General features: G+C 39.8%; 2 protein-coding genes and 2 long non-coding RNA genes across 9 annotated transcripts in view; 1 reads left to right on the plus strand and 3 right to left on the minus strand.

Moving 5' to 3' along the window:
• LOC143518669 (UDP-glucuronosyltransferase 2B15-like) overlaps positions 1-2,220 on the minus strand; it is a 32,600-nt gene extending 30,380 nt beyond the window's left edge. Inside the window, exons 1-2 of one of the 2 annotated variants that reach the window (XM_077011331.1) lie at positions 1,975-2,093; positions 1,476-1,813 (exon numbers count right to left, since the gene is read on the minus strand). In XM_077011331.1, coding sequence (XP_076867446.1) covers positions 1,476-1,813; positions 1,975-1,982 — 346 coding nt within the window. In that variant the 5' untranslated portion in view covers positions 1,983-2,093. Of the gene's footprint in view, positions 1-1,475 lie in introns of both variants that reach the window. The other variant, XM_077011329.1, reaches the window with a different exon arrangement.
• A 2,958-nt stretch (positions 2,221-5,178) lies between these two features.
• On the minus strand, positions 5,179-11,317 carry LOC143518671 (UDP-glucuronosyltransferase 2B20-like). Its single transcript, XM_077011335.1, has 6 exons — positions 10,366-11,317; positions 8,835-8,983; positions 7,284-7,415; positions 6,432-6,519; positions 6,134-6,353; positions 5,179-5,624 (listed from the first exon to the last, which is right to left on the minus strand). The coding sequence occupies exons 1-6, from the start codon at positions 11,087-11,089 to the stop codon at positions 5,342-5,344; spliced, it is 1,596 nt and encodes a 531-aa protein (XP_076867450.1). The 5' UTR covers positions 11,090-11,317; the 3' UTR covers positions 5,179-5,341.
• Positions 11,318-13,435: 2,118 nt separating this feature from the next.
• On the minus strand, positions 13,436-16,235 carry LOC143518674 (uncharacterized). Of its 5 annotated transcripts, none has more exons than XR_013132248.1 (3): positions 14,682-16,232; positions 14,272-14,485; positions 13,436-14,202 (listed from the first exon to the last, which is right to left on the minus strand). It is a non-coding gene; the product is annotated as an uncharacterized LOC143518674 (long non-coding RNA). The 5 variants fall into 5 exon arrangements; XR_013132247.1 differs by having other exon boundaries at positions 13,615-14,485; positions 14,682-14,858; positions 14,934-16,222; XR_013132250.1 differs by having other exon boundaries at positions 13,616-14,485; positions 14,682-15,004; positions 15,086-16,235.
• Positions 16,166-16,574, plus strand: LOC143518676 (uncharacterized). The gene is made up of 2 exons (XR_013132253.1): positions 16,166-16,295; positions 16,438-16,574. It is a non-coding gene; the product is annotated as an uncharacterized LOC143518676 (long non-coding RNA).
• The last annotated feature ends 2,302 nt before the right edge of the window (positions 16,575-18,876 follow it).

The raw sequence follows: 18,876 nt of genomic DNA on the forward strand, positions 1-18,876 counted from the left end.
CTTCTCTCTTTTCTTCTTTTATTCTTTTCCCGTTGGGTCTTGGGACAGTTCCTTTTCTTGGACCATGAGGCACCCAGCACCGGTCTGTATTACTCTGTTTCCATTGGGTATTTACGTGTGATACTTTAAGCTACTTTGCTACTTTAATTTAGAATAGTTGTTCTTTTGATTAATATTCTGTTGGTTGTTTAATCACTCTTTTTAATTGTGTCGCCACGGTATGCCTTAGTAATAGCTGTAGTAGGCCTGATGAAATGTATGCAAACAGCATTTCCGTATAAAGTCTCCCATCTGCTGCGCATGTTTATGGTAAAACTCTTAACAAAGCAGGCTATTGTTTATAGCAAGGAACTTTATAACGTTGTTTGGGTACATTTTATAACCTGCACTGAGATGTTTGAAAAGTGAGTTTCCTTAGATTTTTACCAATTATATTTTGGAGAAAAGTAATTAAGTTTTTAGGCATGTTATTATGCCTTCTGCACTTATTCCTGTCTTTGGTTGTAGGCAAGCAGGTAGTGTTATTAAATATCAAAATTAAAACCCCTACAGTCTAGAAATCGAGGCTGTATGAAAAACATGCAGCTAAAACATTAAACTGTTCTGGAATTGCAGCAATTAGCAACTTCAACAAATCAAGCAGAAAAAGCAAGTGCTTTTGAACAAGCAGCACTACAATCCTACGACTAATGTGAGTCTGAACGTAATGATCATAGACTGGTCAGCATGACTGTGAGAAAAGAGAAACTCGACTGATCAGACAAAGAGAGCCTGTACACCGGGGATGTTTGGCCACTGTGGACTACACCGTAATTCAAATGAAAAATGTGCTTTCGTAAAACCAAAGGCAACTTGTACATGCAAAGAAACACTGAAAACACAACATGTGACAAACTCTTAAAATGTATGTACGATAATAAACTAGTTCAATGAATGTTCAAAACACCACAGAACAGAACGCTGTTAAAGCAACAGAACGCTGTTTAAACAAAAATCACACTGGCCCATTGTGGAACGGTCTGGGTGTGGTCGTAATATTGCAAATACTATGCTAGGCACCAAAGATACCTCATTCAGTTTTTATGTTTTCTATCTGGATGAAATGAAACTATAAGCTTAGAAACATGACAAGGTTCAGGGGTCATGAAAAATCACATAGAATTCACAAAAAATAGTGAAACCAAGTTTCCTTTTAGTTAATGTCAGTACAGCCTGATCTACATACTGAAGCTTGAATGTTTCTGGGGGAGGGCCAACAGTTTTCTGACTATTGAGTTTATGTAAGCTTTACAGGACATAACAAGCACCCACTTTACATTAGAAAGGAAGACATTCTGTCAAAATAAGGTAGACATTTCCTGGACTATGAATTCATAGGTCACATTTTGAATATATACGTGGTGTAGCTTAGAGAGCAAGACTGACCTAAGAAAGAAAACATGTACTGGGAATATAAAAAAAGGAACAGCATTTACCCATGACTTCGGTGAACAGCGAGTCCCACTGTGTTACACTCACAAGTGTGAACAGCACATCTTGAGTGAATTGAAACAAAATGTTTTTCACTCTTTGAAGGAAATCCATCTGATCCGTGTATCCGAGGCCGACCCCTGGCACGTAGGAGGGTGGTGTTGGCAGCTGCCCACAGAGTCGCTCCAAAGCGCTTCCAAATGAGAACCTCAGACTGATGATGAAGGGCAAGTTCAGCTTCTGTGCCAGCAGGTCCCCACACATTGTCATGGGGTCTGTCAGAAGAACATCAAACTGTTCCTTACTCCACTTCTCCAGCAGGTCTCCACGTGCAAAAAGGCACCTGCACAGATTGTGGTTTAGTTCAACACTTATATCTATGATCTCCTTGATCTTCAGAGAAGTTTGAATAATGTTGTCATTTGGCAGATCGTATGTCCAGTACTCTATAAAATTATCCATGGCATCAATGAAATCCTGTTTAGTATGGGGCACCTGTATTACCTCCACATTATATCCTGGAGACTCAGTTGTCTTTACAGATGGTGTAGCACTGTGGGTAATGACAGTCACACTGTGTCCTCTGGCTATTAGTTCATCTATGATGATTTTGATGTTGAACCAGTGGCTGAATTCTCCTGGCCAGATGAGGATCTTCCCTGCTGTCACAGCCAGTGGTGCCTGGATCACAGTGAGCAGGAGCAGAAGACTGAGACCAGCTCTCCTACATGCAGTCATGATTCCAGTATGATCTGGTTTCTCTGTACAGAGTGAACTATAGAGGCAGCACGTGGCTCACTGACCAATGAGAAGTCAGCAACCCTAAATTGCACAATCCAGCACTGATAGTAGTTGTAATGACACCAGCACCTCGACCTTTATTTGCAGATTGCTGTAAATTGCACATAAAGTTGATTCTCTTATCATTTGAAGTTTAAACTCTTTGTCTCTAGATTCTCTTAAACCAAGTGCTTTCAGCTTTTTAATTTATCATTGCTGTTCTCAGAGGTAAGTGATCATTTCCTGTTTTCCTGTCTAATGAGAGGTTTTAACAAATGAGTGCATTAGAAAAACAGTACTGGGCATGACCGTCTAAATCTGAAATATGCAGCAATGCATGGACTATGAAATCCTTTCATTGGGACAAACATCTATAACCTGTATACATGTCAATATGACAAAAATATAGTCAGATTTAAAACTCACAGCCTTTATTTTTACTCAGCTCATCAGCATGGTCACATTCTAGATTTGACAATTTAAGAAACATGATATTAGTTATGATTAATTAGCAGATTACACTAAATTTTAAATTTTAAATTTTCTTTAGATTCTATAGCCCTAAAATCAATTAATCTCACTGTTTGAGTGCAGAAATTAATTCACCTTCAAAATATCTCTGATGTCTGAGACATGCTCTCTGGTGCTGATATGCCCATCACATCAAGGTTAGATTATTCTAACGCTTTTGTCCCAAAGAGCTCTATTTCACAACTTCAGCGAGTTCAGAACGAGGGATTATATTACACCTGCACTCCACACACTACACTGGTTACGTGTCCATTTTAGAATCGATTTTAAGGTTCTGGTGATGGTTTTTAAATGTCTTCATGGCCTTGTTCCTCTTTAACTTAATGAAATCATTGTTAGATGTGTTCCAGTCAGATCCCTCGGGTCTTCTAAACAGTAATCTACTGGTGATTCCTAAAATCTTTTTAAAGATTGGCGAGGGTGTTTTTAGCCAGTAGGGCCTAAAGTTCTGGAACTCTCTTCCTGAGGAGAGATTGACATTTAATCCCTGTACACCGTAATGAAGAGCCTCAAAACCTTCCTGTTTAGATTCGTTTCTTTGAGAAATTTGTAGGATTTTATAATTGTATTAAATTATTTTAATTAGTATTTGATTACATTTAGTTTTTCTTCTATGTATATTCATTTTAATAATTATTTTATTGTTTAAAAATTGTATGTAAATCACTTTGAGTTGCATTTATGTATGAAATAAATTTGTATGTATACAAATAAAGATTAATTTAACTGAATAGTCTTTACAATGTCAGTTACTGATGGATAAACATATTTTACATTGCAAAGCAGTAAAACATTTGTCTGTGTCCACTTCCATTATGAATCTGCTAATGACATGTCTCATGTATTACAACCTGTGATGTCTTGACCAATAGATCAATAATACAGATCTGAAGAATGCATTGTTTAAGCTCAGTGACATATCAATAACTCGTGAAGGAAACAGAAAAGATAGATCAATATTTTAATTCCATGTTCAGTTATACATGCCCAGAACCATCGGCGCAGATGGAAATTCTGAAGTGAAGGGGACCAAGCTGTACAATATATACGTTTATGCTTGTAGATGCTAGATTTCGGATGGGGTCAATATAAATCTGGAGGGGACATGTCCCCCCCATCCCCAGTGCCATCTGCGCCCCTGCCCAGAACATCCAATTAAATGAACAAATAAAAATTCAAATATTTAATTTAATTTTGTTTGCAAACATATATAGAAAAACTATATAGGTAAGCACATTCATATCGAGTGATGAAAAGACAAACAAATTTATTAATGAAAAAGCTTTGAATACTTTAAACTGTATTTCAACTGCTGTGTGATTGGTCTGGGATATCAACCTACTGCAGTCTATCAAACTTGCTGTCAGACCTGGAGTCACTACCTCCGTCCGCCACCAGAGGTCACAATCACCGGAGTTTTAGGAATCAGCTGTTTTCTGTCAGAGTTAATTAGAACCAGTACTAAAGCGTGTCTCCACCAGCCCAACCTGATTGTCTTTCTGGTACTTGATCTCGTTCTGGTTTTGTCTTTTGCCCCTGTCTAGCCCTCTGGTTCTTCTGCTTAACCTTGCCTGAGTCCTCGGATCTGGCTGTTAGTGTTCTGTCATCCCGTGGCCTGTTTCTCCCCTCGCTATTCCCTTTTTGAGTATATTTGTTCTCCTTTAATTAAAGGAGCTCTGCTTGCACACTCTGCATATGGATCCTCATTCACAGCCTGATCACCAGGCGTTACACTAGCACACAAGATAAAAACTTTTCAATGTATAATGAATATTAACAGCATTTTCCCAACATGTATATAATTATTTCATAATTAAATGTAAATGTGCCGTATTTTTGTCAATTGTGATTTTTACACCGCAATCGAAATTTGTCCTCCGCTTTTAACCCATCTGGGCAGTTAGAACACACACACACACTAGTGATTACTAGGGGGCTGTGGATCACACGTGCCCAGAGCGGTGGGCAGCCCTAGCCCGGGGCCCAGGGAGTAGTTGGGGTTAGGTGCCTTGCTCAAGGGCACCTCGGTCATGGCCTCAGGTCTGGGAATCAAACCCACGACCTTCCGGTCACAAGACCAGTTCCCTACCACCAGGCCATGACTGTATGTAAAGCACTTTGAGTTGCATTTATGTATGAAAGGTGCTATACAAATAAAGATTATTATAACTGAATACAATATCAGTTACTGATGGATAAACATATTTTACATTGCAAAGCAGTAAAACATTTGTCTGTGTCCACTTCCATTATGACTGATGAATCTGCTAATGACATGTCTCATGTATTACAACCTGTGATGCCTTGACCAATAGATCAATAATACAGATCTGAAGAATGCATTGTTTAAGCTCAGTGACTTATCAATAACTCATGAAGGAAACAGAAAAGATAGATCAATATTTTAATTCAATGTTCAGTTATACATGCCCAGAACCTCCAATTCAATGAACAAATAAAAATTCAAATATTTAATTTTGTTTGCAAACATAAAATATATAGAAAAACTATATAGGTAACCACATTACTGACTGACAATTAGTTATATACATTAACATATTCACTCTATCTTGTCCTTTGTTGTGGTCCTCCTTAAACATTTACATATAACCCAACTGCACGTTTTCACAAAGATGAACATGACCACTGCAGTTATGGAGAGTAAAAAGGCTGCCACGTCCAAGCAGTGGTACTGGTACCAGGTGAGGTTATGGGCTTCTACCCTCAGGTGCTTGGCCCCCTTGTTCCGCATCACAAACTCGATCCAGAAGACAGCCTGGTCCAGAGGCTTCATGGGTTGATCATGGTGGATCCGGGAGAGCCTCATTATGCTCTCTTTGTACCTGAGTGGAGAAATTAAATAGATTCTGAGCATGAAAGAGCATGTCAAGATATAAAGCTGGATGTGGATTAGTTAAATATGTATGACTGCTCCAGCTTGATAATACCTGGAGTATCCAAAAAATTGGATTGTTTTGGAGGATCGAGGGATAAAAGAAGATGCATTGAAAGAAAGCATGGCAACATTATAATGAGTGTTAATGGTATATTATGAACTTTGGGCCAACACAGAATTATGTACTAAACAGACTGCACTAAAGCCATAAGTGCTATCAGTATGAATTGATTTCAAGCAGCATTTGAGTCTGCCAAGTCTGACAACAGCAACTCGCAAGACCATTAAGTACCAAAGTAAACTGATTTCTCCAGGGAGGATGAATACATTGAGGGGTTACATGTATTTGTACGAGAATAGAGCAGTGCTATAGCTGGTGTCTCTTACATTCATCACCTATAAAATGGACCCAATCTGCAAGGATCTACATTCATAGAAATCAAAGGATCAACTCACGATTGATTGTTTATAACATGGGTGAGAGCCTCCTTCAGGTCCTTGGACTCCATTTTGTGGAAGTCAAGCATTACTGCTGCTCCCTTGGTTTTCATGTGGTTCAGGTTATCAGGCTGGTCAATAAACAGTGGTATACCCACCATTGGGACACCATGGTAAATAGCTTCATACAGTCCATTAGTCCCACCATGGGTGATGAAGGCCTTGATTTTAGGATGCCCTATTGGACTGAAATCATTAATATATGTTTGACCAATATACTACAACAAAGTTTTGCTCATGACAAACTCTTCTTTACCTAGCAAATCATTCTGGGGAATCCAGTCATACAGTCTTGTATTTGGAGCAAGAGTATCAGGCTTCTCTCCTGCATATCTCCACAACACCTGTAATCACACAGAAATCAAGCGTGTGTAACGGTGGATTTACATGTACTGTACCACTGTGCATGCGTGCTCTTGTTGGGTATCCTGCGCGGGACTGCGAGCTAGTTGTAGCATAGCCTCCGGTCTGCTGTGTCTACCCTGAGTTATCTGGACAGTAATGGTGAGATGCGTGGATGACTCCTGCCCTATTAAACACCACTTTTACCCCGCACGGTGTGTGTCCTGTGTGTGTGCCTCCAGAGAAGCCAGGAACTAGTGTATTTTCCCTGCTGGCTCCTCCGCTACACGCTTTTCACCCATTACACGTGAGAACATGCTCAGCTACACAGTTTGTATTACATTTGTCATATCAAATATTAACCAAACCACCAAATCATGAAATGCGTCAAAGGCAGTAATGAATACACAAGCCATTTCAAAATCTTTCCCTAAACTATGATGAAATAAACAAAAAAACTTTACAGTTGAGGTGGATCCTGGATTATGTGGTCTTTTGAAACCTTTCAGATGCACAAAACAGATTTAAAAAAAAATGTATAAATGTGCACTGTTTAGTTCTTGGGTTCCAGAGCCTTTTGAAAAGCTTGAATAATCATAGTATCTGGACAGATTGCACCATCTAACTAGAACTGGATAATTTAGAGAAGGCTGGAGTAATAGTGGTGAAACAGCAGCCCTGATCATATCCACTCCACTTAAGTATACTGTGATTAGATGTCATAGTGGTACTGGAGTTGTTCATGTTTTTTAGTGCAGACTGAGACCTTTTGAGGGATCTGTCCGAGTGCTGAAGCGATGGTGTTGGCTCTCTCTTTGGTGAGGTCCTTTACCATGTATCCCAGTGAAAACACCACAATGCCATCATCTCCTGAACTCTGCACAAACTCCTCCATCTCCTACAGAACCAAAAAGCAGGTGTTAATAAAATAAATGCATATATGGTATTCTAGACATACTGTCATACAGTTCAAGAAATCATCTGATTTCTATAGTGCTGTCAGAAATTATAGCATTTTTTAATGTTGATGGTTCATGGATGAGGACTATGGGCCTAATGAATATGTTTGCAGCTAATTGTATGTGACTGTATACCAGTGGCGGTCTCAGACAAATATCTCAGGGGGGGCAATTGTTGTGATGACATCCAAGGTGACCATTTTAGTGGGTAAATAAAAAACAGTGACTTAACCAATGAAAATATAATCACAAATATATTTCTCTTTACATTATAGACTGTACAGTATTTGTGCACCGATATATCTTGTAAATATCATCTTCGTTAAAGCTCTACAACAAACAACAATTAACTGTGGTCAACAACAATTAACTGTGGTCAACAAAAATTGTTATCTCTCAATTTGCCCTCATAAACAACTTTAAACATGGAGAGATTTACCATTAATTAAAAGTGAATCTTTTCCACTCACAATAATTTCTGTATTCCTTAAACAGCATTTTATTTTAGGTGTTGCATTTTAGAATATAAATGGGCAACAGCATTAAGGATGGAACAGAATGCAGGGAAAGCAGAACGGGGCGCGCGCTACTTCACAGCCTGCTTTTCCCTTCATACCAGTTTCACAAAAATCCTCGGTTGTTTTCTTTTCCTCCCTTTGTGGACACTTCACTTGTTTGATGTTTAAATTTGGTCTGGGTGGCCCTAATTCCTTAGTTGCTAGTTTATCTTGATTATTACGACGACAGAAAGGCACTTCTCATAATGAAACGATTGAGTTGTTCTGAGTTGAAGGAACGTTGGCCGTGTTGAGCAGACCTCTAGCTGCTGTTATTTTCCCTACATTACGTCTGACGTAAGCACGTAAGGGCAAGCCCTCCCGGAACCCATAGACATAAAAAAAAAAAATTAACATGAGAGTCTACGAGAGCAGTCGGGGCGATTTTCAGTTAGACTAAAATCTCCCCAAAAGGGGTGGTACTACAGGGAATGCACCTCAACGCTGATTGGACAATGGCATTCAGAGGCAAGAGACACTGTCCAGAACAGGCATAGCTAATTAAATGTCGTGATAGAATGTGAGAGAAAAAAAAAACTTCCTTTTCATCCTTTCGTGGTGCGTCGCCCAATCGCCCTAATTAACAAACCGCCCATGCTGTATACCATATACCCAGGTCTTAACCTAAACTCTGTACCACCAACTCTGCATGACCCACTGCCTATTTGAGTGCTAAAGGTTTGTATGGTTAAGATCTGTAGTAAAGGTCAGATACTAAACCTCAGGGATTGTTTGACTGCTTGTTAATTCTTAATGTTTAACTCAGGGCAGAAATCACCCAATGCATGATGACAATGTTACTTTAGGCAGGGGCTTTGCAGGTTTGCAGTGTAATCCGCCCACAAACTTGAAGTTTGGCAGGAATGGTCGTGCATAATCAAAGTCCCAGTAGGATCTGATCAGCCAGATGTCAGCCTTTCCCAAAGTGTCACAGAAGGTCGTGGGTTTCCCTGTGAAGTACAGGAGTAAAGTTTTTTTAAAGATTTAAACTGTTCAGGAAGTAAGATAAGCTTCGATACCATTTGGTCTGATGTAAGAGGACAGTAAATCTTCCTGGGTCTGTCATGCCATTCTCCAAATAGGAGATAAAAACGAACAACATACATCTGATGAATCGGTGCTGCCAGTAGATGATCTGACGTTGCCATGTCAGAAACCCAATTGCCCAACCCAGACCCACTGGGATAACATAACACATAATAAAGCATGGATTGGTCCATCCAATGGGGAGTGGGTTCCCACTTGAGTCTTGCTCCTCCCAAGGTTTCTTGCTTATTTCTGCCCATGACATATATTCAATAAACTTGCCTTGCCTACTTTGCATAGTATAATATTAACATCATCCATTGGCCCCAACCAGCCCCAACATTGTGTAAATTCTTTTAGATTTTTGTAAATTTTAGAGTAGCTTCCTGCTCCAGTAAAGGACTTTACAACAACACCCAGCAAATTCCTATTTGTTTACTGACTGTTCCAAGTTATGTTTACTGATTTGAATCTACAAAATGCAAGCATTTAACATCTTCTAAAAAAGCCACAAAGTAAATACATTACACTCATAGGATATAGTGTTGGATATATGTTGGGGCAGTCATGACCTGGCGGTTAGGGAACTGGTCTTGTGACCGGAGGGTCGTGGGTTCGATTCCCATGACTGAGGTGCCCTTGAGCAAGGCACCTAACCCCAACTGCTCCCCGGGCGCCGAGCTAGGGCTGCCCACCGCTCTGGGCACATGTGATCCACAGCCCCCTAGTAATCACTAGTGTGTGTGTTTGTGTGTTCTGACTGCACAGATGGGTTAAAAGCGGAGGACAAATTTTGATTGGGGTGTAAAAATCACAATTGACAAAATATGGCACATTTCTTTTTTTTCATTTCATTTTGAATCACACCCTTCCTTGCCCTTGCGGTACTGCTCAAATGCTCTCCATCCAAATTATTCTTTCAATCCTCTCTAGAAAAACATGCACAATTAGCATTTAGTTGGCTTGTTGAACGTAAGTGCAAAATAACCGACATGTAGGGAAGACCACCCTCTAGTAGGGAAGACCACCCTCTTGTAGGGAAGACCACCCTCTTGTAGGGAAGACTACCCTCTTGTAGGGAAGACCACCCTCTAGTAGTTTAGCGAGATCCAGCATTTAAACACATTTTAGGCTAAGACAGATGAATCATGTACTTCACCTTCACAGTTGATCTGATTTCTAGTGTTAATCTGGAGCACATATACGTACGATTACGGCAGTGAAAGGCAAAGACGTTCAGCAGTTATTAACACTTGGGCATGAAAACAAAGAATTGCAAAAGCAATGAAGAAATTGTGTTCCTTACCCATTATTCTGGTGTAATGCTTATCAAATATAAACATCATTTGGAGTTTGAACATAGCTGTGTGACCAATATACAGCAGCAGGTTCTCCAATCGCTCCAGGAAGTTCATGTGGTCTGTGAGATGCCCTTGGGCAGCAACCGCAGGGACATATGATGGAGGAGCTGGCATCTGTCCGCACAGACGCTCGTAGTAGTACGCTAAAGTGAGTCTAATAGACATCACGCTGGGTACACCGAGAACCTCTGCCAACAGGTCACTACATGGCATCATTGGATCATAGAAAATCACATCAAAGTGTGACTCCCTAAGTGAAGTTACAAGTTTTTCATCAAGCAGCATCCCAGAGCAAACTTTCTCAAAATAACTCAGAAATTCAGACATCATGTTCCAGAATAAAGACAACTTCTCAAACCCAGTGGCATTTTCACTCATCCAAGCAGCAAGGAAGTTGTGCCACATATTCAGCGTATCTTCTTGGTCCAAGTTAATTTTAAAAAACATGTATTTGAAGCGATCCGTTTGCGATTGCTTCACTGTAGGCGACGACGTGTGTGCCAGAACAGTCACGCTGTGATTCCGATCCAAAAGCTCCTCCACAATTGTGCGCATATTGTGCCAGTGACTGTATTCGCCAGGAAGCACCAGTACTTTGCCACTGAGAGATATTTCACACCCATTCAGCAGCAAAACTACCAAAGGGAGAAGAAATCTGCATATAATCATATTCTAATCGACCTGGGGGGTATTCCACGAAGCGAGCTAACTCAGTAAGCCGGGCTTTTTAAGACAAGCCTGGCTCATTTTCCACGAAATGAGGTTCCACGAAAGAGGCTAGATTTGAGCCTCGCTCAGTTACTACAGCAACATATACGTTTGAACTAACCTGCTCTGTACCATGCTAGAGTTGAGGCTTAGCTTAGCGGGACCGCTTCTATTGGCTCAGCAGCGTGATGTCAGTCTCGCCATCCGGGAAACAAAATTGAGGAACAAGGTTCCGCTGCAATCCTATCCATTAAATTGCTGTGGATGTAGCATATCATATCATATTTTTATACATTTAATGGAGTACTGTAATTATTAGTTTGGAATGATTGCAGGTCATTATTATCAAAATTTAATAATTATATTTCCAAATGCAATTTATATTTCGATCTTCAGAGTACATATTCATTGTTAATCAGTGAGGTTTTTGCACATTTAATGTATTTGTTTAATCTTAACAAATTCAGGTCAGTGTAAAATGGAATACAGTGTCTAATCGCAGTTATGGTCAACAAACATACATTAGCATAAACACTATATCACAAAAATACAATTCTTTGTACCTGAGTATTAATAATAACTGAGTAATTTAGGTGAAGATACTTTTGGGTATATATTTATCCCCACACTTCCTCTTTTGTGTTCAAATTACAAGCAAATCATATCACTCCGCAATTCACATATGTTCAGTATAAATAATGTAAATGTGTGGTAATGGTGCAAAAAGGAAATGGATACAGACAACTACCTTACCAAGATTTTCATACAGGTGATACAAATAATCCAAAATGTAAGCTATAAAAAGAGCAGCTAACAGTGAAGGCTGAAGGCTGATCAGAGCCGGCCCTGACCAATGTGGTGCCCTAGGCAAGATTTTGGTTGGCGCCCCCTGCATCATCAATCATCAGGTTTTTACACTCACACAGACACCGCAAAGCTTTATGTTTTTGATAAATATTTTTTTTATTTTAGAACAAAAACAACAGTAAAACAGTAAAATCTAAATTAAAGAAACAAATAAAAACCAAATGAATTATAAATATTACAGTATAACCATAAATATATTGCTCAAAAAATATTTTAAAACTATTTTAGATAAAGTAGTGCAGAGAACAACTTTTAAATATGAATAATAAATAAATATTGGTGTAGTGAGGTGGAGGGATATGATGGTGTAAATATGAATAATAAATAAATATTGGTGTAGTGAGGTGGAGGGATATGATGGTGTAAATATTAATAATAAATAAATATTGGTGTAGTGAGGTGGAGGGATATGATGGTGTAAATATTAATAATAAATAAATATTGGTGTAGTGAGGTGGAGGGATATGATGGTGTAAATATTAATAATAAATAAATATTGGTGTAGTGAGGTGGAGGGATATGATGGTGTAAGTATTAATAATAAATAAATATTGGTGTACTGGTGGAGGGATATGATGGTGTAATGCTGCCTCACTGGAAGGTGATAAGGTTGAGAATGTGTCTTCTGGTGGACCAGGATGTGTAGAAACAGGATTTAAATATTTCAAAATTGCATCTGAAAGGAACAGAGGAGTATAGGTCTGTTTTAATATATATTTATTTTAAAAACTTGCTGAGCTAAGCACCTACTAGGATTGGGCAGTATGACAGTATTGTAAAATTGTGGTAGTATATTAACCACGTGACGTGACGCAACGTGCCAAATATGTACTTTGAACAATTTGGCGCATTCATTAAAAAGATCTGTGGGCGGGGTCAGAAGTTGGAGCTCACTGAACTTTGAACTAGTTTCAAAGAAAAACACCACTGCTACAGATTGGCTGCATTTTCGATTTGTTTCAAATTAAAAGGGAGAGCCAGCAAACCAATATGAGTCAGTGGGTAAGATCTGCTTATAAAAATTCTCCGCCAAAGATGGAAAAACATCAACATGCATTCTCATATTAAAACGAAGCTCCCTTCAACAACATACAGTATAGTGTAATTCTCCATATTATATTACCTTTGGCTTCTTCCTCCTCTCATTTTTCTCCCCTGGGCACCAGAGAACTTCGGTCTTTTTGGCATCTTTCCCGAGAGATGTCACTCACTCTGTGGCGTTGTTTTTTCCCCACAGAGAAACAGTAACGAGGTGCGCAGAGCGAGCGGGGGGAGGGGGCTGCGCGGGTGATGGGTATCGTGTGCTATTATAATTATTAATTTGACTAATATTATTAAACAATTAAGTTGTGATTATGTGGACTTTGCTGTTTTTTTAATGAATTGTTCATTTGTAATAAATAAATAAATATAAATAAATAAATAAATAAATAACGCATTCACGCGAGCGCCCCCCTGGACAGCCGGCGCCCCTAGCATTTGCCTATATCGCCTAATGGAAGGGCCGGCCCTGAGGCTGATTGACCATGGCATACCCATTTCAGAACAGCAGTTCTGAAAAACAGCAACTATTTCATGCAAATTTTCATGCTAAAATTCATTCAATTCAAAACAAATTGAATTCTCCAGCATTTCCAAATGTCATTGGTGCTATAGACTGCACTCACATCAGGATAAAGGCTCCATCTGGACCCATGGAAGCAGACTATGTGAACTGAAAATCATTTCACAGCATCAATGTACAGGTACATGCAAGTTTTGCCTACCCAACAAAAATTGTAAAGCATGTCGCTCCATGGGTTTGAACAACTTTCACCCTTTGTCACTTTTGCCATTGTTCTAGATGGTTTGCACCAGCCAATTTCTATTCTCCAACATTGAGGCAAAATGGCCCGGCTCGGTGCACAACATTTTGTGCCTCCTCACTGGCACAGAGGTTTGCCGAAGGTAAGAATACTCCAATACATGTGAGGGACATGTATGCAAACACTTACTTTAGTTAAGGGAATATTTTGTTTGCATTTGTTCATTAACACAAAACAAGACACCTTTTTTTGGAAAGAGAAATTTATTGATTGTCTTGCTGAGCCTGTGGACAGAAGAAACTTTGATTTACTTGGCTTGCAAAAACAAGCATATTAAAGTGAGACATTTTTGCAAATACATCTTTTTAAGTACCTTTTGTAGATCTCACTAATCTCAGATTCCTTCAAGACAAAAGTATAGTCAAGATTGAGAAGTATTTATTCATGTTGAACTGCATAACTACTACTCACTTGTTCTCTTGTAGAGGTGTGAGCTCTGGACATGGAGGCCTGAGGGTCTTCTCTCTGTTCTTCCATTTCCTTTAAACACAACACAAATCATGAGATCACACAGCACATTAACAGACAGATACATAGACACACGCCTTACAGCTGGCCTTTCTGAACAGGCAGACACTGTGTCCACATCCTCCTGTACCATCCTGGATGGTCCAGCAATCTCCCCCTGCAAACAACAAATTAAGACACATACATGTTAACGGTCCTCAGGGTTCAGCTATCATCATTGTCAAATACAGGAGGGTCCAAAAGAGTCAGCACACCCCCCACCACTGTAAAATTTTAGTCATCAAGTATATAATAATACTACGATGTAGCCTGTAAGAATAAAAATGTAAAATCTGAGAAACAACTGAACCTACCTTTAACATAAGGCTGTGTATCATGAGGACAGACAGGATCAGATGATGTTCCTCCTTCAATTCCCACAATGATGGGGCGTCCGCTGTTTTGCTCCAAAGCAAGGTCTTCTGCAGGAGTGAGGGCTGCTACAGGAGGCCCACCACCAGTAGCAGCAGTAGCAGTTTTCTTTCTGGTTGCTAAAATATTTTATACAGTTATTTAAAATGGTGTTTTACCTTTTCCTGCACATTGGACTAATCAACTGTACTTACCATTCTGGAGTATACTTTTATATTTCACCTTGACCTGCTGCCACGTTCTCCTAACCCCGCTCATGTTACTTCTAAATCAGGAAATTATTAACATTATTAATTTACTATAACACTTTTAAAATGCCAATGAATGGATTAAATTATATGCTCACGCATTTAGTCTGTCTGCAATATTTTGCCAGACAGCTTCTCTGACTTTATGAAAACAGGACGTGTTGCCATTCTTCGTAATAATGTATTTATATTCCTCATACAGACGTATAAGTAGCTCATGTTCAGCAGAAGAAGCAAAAAAGCTGCTCGTTCCTTCAGCTCTTTCGACATTTTCTTGCCTTTTCGAATATCGATTAGTGAGGCTGTGTAAATACTGTGTGCACGCGCATGATCGCCGATTTCAAAAGCCTGGCTTGAATTAGGTTGCGTCTGGAACTAGACGGAAGTGAACTGTTTGGCTAACTCAAGCGAGGCTCACTCTAATAAGCGCCGCTTTCATAAGCTCGCTTCGTGGAATAGCCCCCTGGTTACTTGGTTCCTCTAGTCAGCGTGAACCCGGCAAACATCCACAACAAAAGGAAAAATGAAAACACGGTTCTTGAAAGTTGGAGTTTGCCCTAGTACTGCGCATGCGCAAAGTCGTTTCGCTTTAGCCTGATGCTATGCTGACAGGCGTAATCATTGTATTCAAGATATAACATATACTTTGTGACTACATTAAACAGATTATTCCGTTTTTTGGTAATGAAACGCGTGCTATAAGCGTAGAAGGAATGATTAGCAGGGGTTATACTGCGCAAACATAATTTCTTTTGTTTTTGAGAAGCCTTTTCGAAGGTAGGCCTATATCCTTCAATGGAAATTTCACATAATCCATCGAGGTTGGCAAATCCCACCTATAATTCCAGAAAAGGAAAATCATGTACCTGGTTAAATTTCTTTTATCTAGAAAAAGGCATTTTATGCTACGCCACAGTGCCTGTCTAACTTGTAGTTGCCATTTGACATTCGCTGGCTAAGGCAGTGTATACATACACGGGCTGTTTCTCAATTCAGGGGCTGCAGCCCACGAAGTGCGCATTTGTAGGCCGGTTACGTCACTGCGCCGCGACGAGGCTGTCCCAATTCGTGGACTCCTTCTTATGCGGCCGACGAATGTAGCCTTCAAAACCCCGAAAACGAAGGATGCATCTGAGTATCCTTCGCGTCCCACCATATCCCAGGATTCATTGCTCTATGAACAATAAACAGGCGGAGTCTAGTGTACGGGCCGAAGAATTCGTTTTTAAATGTCGGTATTTTTTAAATATGGACATTTATACTGCAATGAGATGCTAAATAACATGCCAGTTATTAATGATATTGCAGGTAACCATGTGCTTTGAGTATTTACTAAACGTTTATACGTAAAATTAACGTAAAAGTAACGTTTATAAAAATACATTGAATTTTGTTATGAAGTTATACTTCCCGTCAAACGTGAATACATGTTCAACGCATTTTCTTTTAGGCATTTGTGGGTGATGTGATATTTGTCGGACAGCTCGCTAACACGTATGTAACGTATGAAACGGGGCAGAGCGTGGTCACGCAAACATACGTCTTGCGAAGACTAGACTGTCTCATTTAACAGCCGTGAGATGCAGCCTACCCTGCCTTCGAAGTGTGTGGCCACCGTGGGCTGCGGTCTACGCGGTCTACGTAGGCTGCAGCCCCTGAATTGAGAAACAGCCACGGTGATGTTTAATAATTATGCTCTTCAAAATTATCCCCGGTCATACAAATTTCATTGGTCACAACTCCTGTCATACATACATATACATACATTGCAGAAATTTTCAATATATGAACAGAATGATCATATACAGAACAGAGTCCTCGCAGTTTTCATTTGCACCATTTTCTGAGAATGCGTCATATAGTAACAAAATGTCTAATGTAGCCAATATACGATTAGGCTATATATTTTTACTTTTGTTTTTATGAAAATAATTTTTGTAGTAGGCTATACAGTATATAATACGTTTTTAATCATTGCATTTTTCATAAAAATGCGTTCTTGTTTGTAACGGAGGAGAGCGATAAGAAAAAAAAGCAAGATTCCTTGAAGAGCGTCCGGAACTCAGGGTTATATATAAAAGGCTTGTGTCACATAACGGTTGCGTCCGGTTACGTCACTACGCCGCGACGAGGCTGTCCCAATTCGTGGACTCCTTCTTATGCGCCCGACGAATGTGGCCTTCAAAACCCCGAAAACGAAGGATGCATCTGAGTATCCTTCGCGTCCCACCATATCCCAGGATTCATTGCTCTATGAACAATAAACAGGCGGAGTCTAGTGTACGGGCCGAAGAATTAGTTTTTAAATGTCTGTATTTTTTAAATATGGAAATTTATACTGCAATGAGATGCTAAATAACATGCCAGTTATTAATGATATTGCAGGTAAACCTGTGCTTTGAGTATTTACTAAAGAGTAACGTTTATAAAATACATTGAATTTTGTTATGAAGTTATACTTCCCGCCAAACATGTGAATACATGTTTAGGCATTTGTAGGTGATGTGATATTTGTCAGCCGTGAGATGCAGCCTACCCGGCCATCGAAGTGTGTGGCCACCGTGGGCTGCGGTCTACGCGGTCTACGTAGGCTGCAGCCCCTGAATTGAGATGCAGCCAAGGTGTATCTCAATTCAGGGGCTGCAGCCCACGAAGTGCGCATTTGTAGGCCGGTTACGTCACTGCACCGCGCCGAGGCTGTCCCAATTCGTGGACTCCTTCTTATGCGGCCGACGAATGTAGCCTTCAAAACCCCGAAAACGAAGGATGCATCTGAGTATCCTTCGCGTCCCACCATATCCCAGGATTCATTGCTCTATGAACAATAAACAGGCGGAGTCTAGTGTACGGGCCGAAGAATTTGTTTTTAAATGTCGGTATTTTTTAAATATGGACATTTATACTGCAGTGAGATGCTAAATAACATGCCAGTTATTAATGATATTGCAGGTAAACATGTGCTTTGAATATTTACTAAAGAGTAACGTTTATAAAAATACATTGAATTTTGTTATGAAGTTATACTTCCCGCCAAACATGTGAATACATGTTCAACGCATTTTCTTTTAGGCATTTGTGGGTGATGTGATATTTGTCGGACAGCTCGCTAACACGTATGTAACGTATGTAACGGGGCAGAGTGTGGTCACGCAAACATACGTCTTGCGAAGACTAGACTGTCTCATTTAACAGCCGTGAGATGCAGCCTACCCGGCCTTCAAAGTGTGTGGCCACCGTGGGCTGCGGTCTACGCGGTCTACGTAGGCTGCAGCCCCTGAATTGAGATGCAGCCATAGGCTACTTAGACAAATATGCACAAACCGTAATATGACACTGAAGATAACAACGACACGATATCCCAAAAGGATGTCACGAAAACAGAAGCAAAGACAAAGACCAGCCATGACATGACAAACCACTGGCTTCATATAAACCAGACCAAACACTAAACCTGAACACACAAACGAGGGGCCCGGTTACAGAACACAGGGAGGGACTACAACTGACAGACAGAAAGCACATGGTGACATAAAAAAGGCATACACGAATGACAGCTGGGGGAGGGAAAAGGGTAATAATAATAATAATGATAATAATAATACATTTTATTTAATGGCGCCTTTCAAGTCACTCAAGGTCACCTTACAACTCACATTAAAATAACAATAAACAGTAAACCCATACAGAGAAAAACGGATCACACAGTCTCATTGAAAATGTAGGAGTTAATGAATAAAGTGCACCAACGCAAAACCCGTGACATAATCCAAATAAAGTTTGAAGACTAGTATTGTTTTGATATAATCAAATGACGATGGAGTGTTGGAGTTTTCGGACAGAGTTGATTAAATCAGAGTTAATCCAACTCAATGACTCCCGCAAAGAAGTA

This window comes from Brachyhypopomus gauderio, chromosome 7, assembly GCF_052324685.1.
Source record: "Brachyhypopomus gauderio isolate BG-103 chromosome 7, BGAUD_0.2, whole genome shotgun sequence".
Classification (NCBI taxonomy): Eukaryota; Metazoa; Chordata; class Actinopteri; order Gymnotiformes; family Hypopomidae; genus Brachyhypopomus; species Brachyhypopomus gauderio.

Bases quoted from the DNA above. Each gene is read 5' to 3' on its own strand.
- LOC143518671 (XM_077011335.1), bottom strand. From the start codon at position 11,089: ATGATTATATGCAGATTTCTTCTCCCTTTGGTAGTTTTGCTGCTGAAT. The intron at 7,416-8,834 runs GTAACATTGTCA...TTGGTTCTGTAG, and splicing joins CTGCAAAGCCCCTGCCTAAA to GAGATGGAGGAGTTTGTGCA. The intron at 5,625-6,133 runs GTGAGTTGATCC...TTCTCCACTCAG, and splicing joins CATGTTATAAACAATCAATC to GTACAAAGAGAGCATAATGA.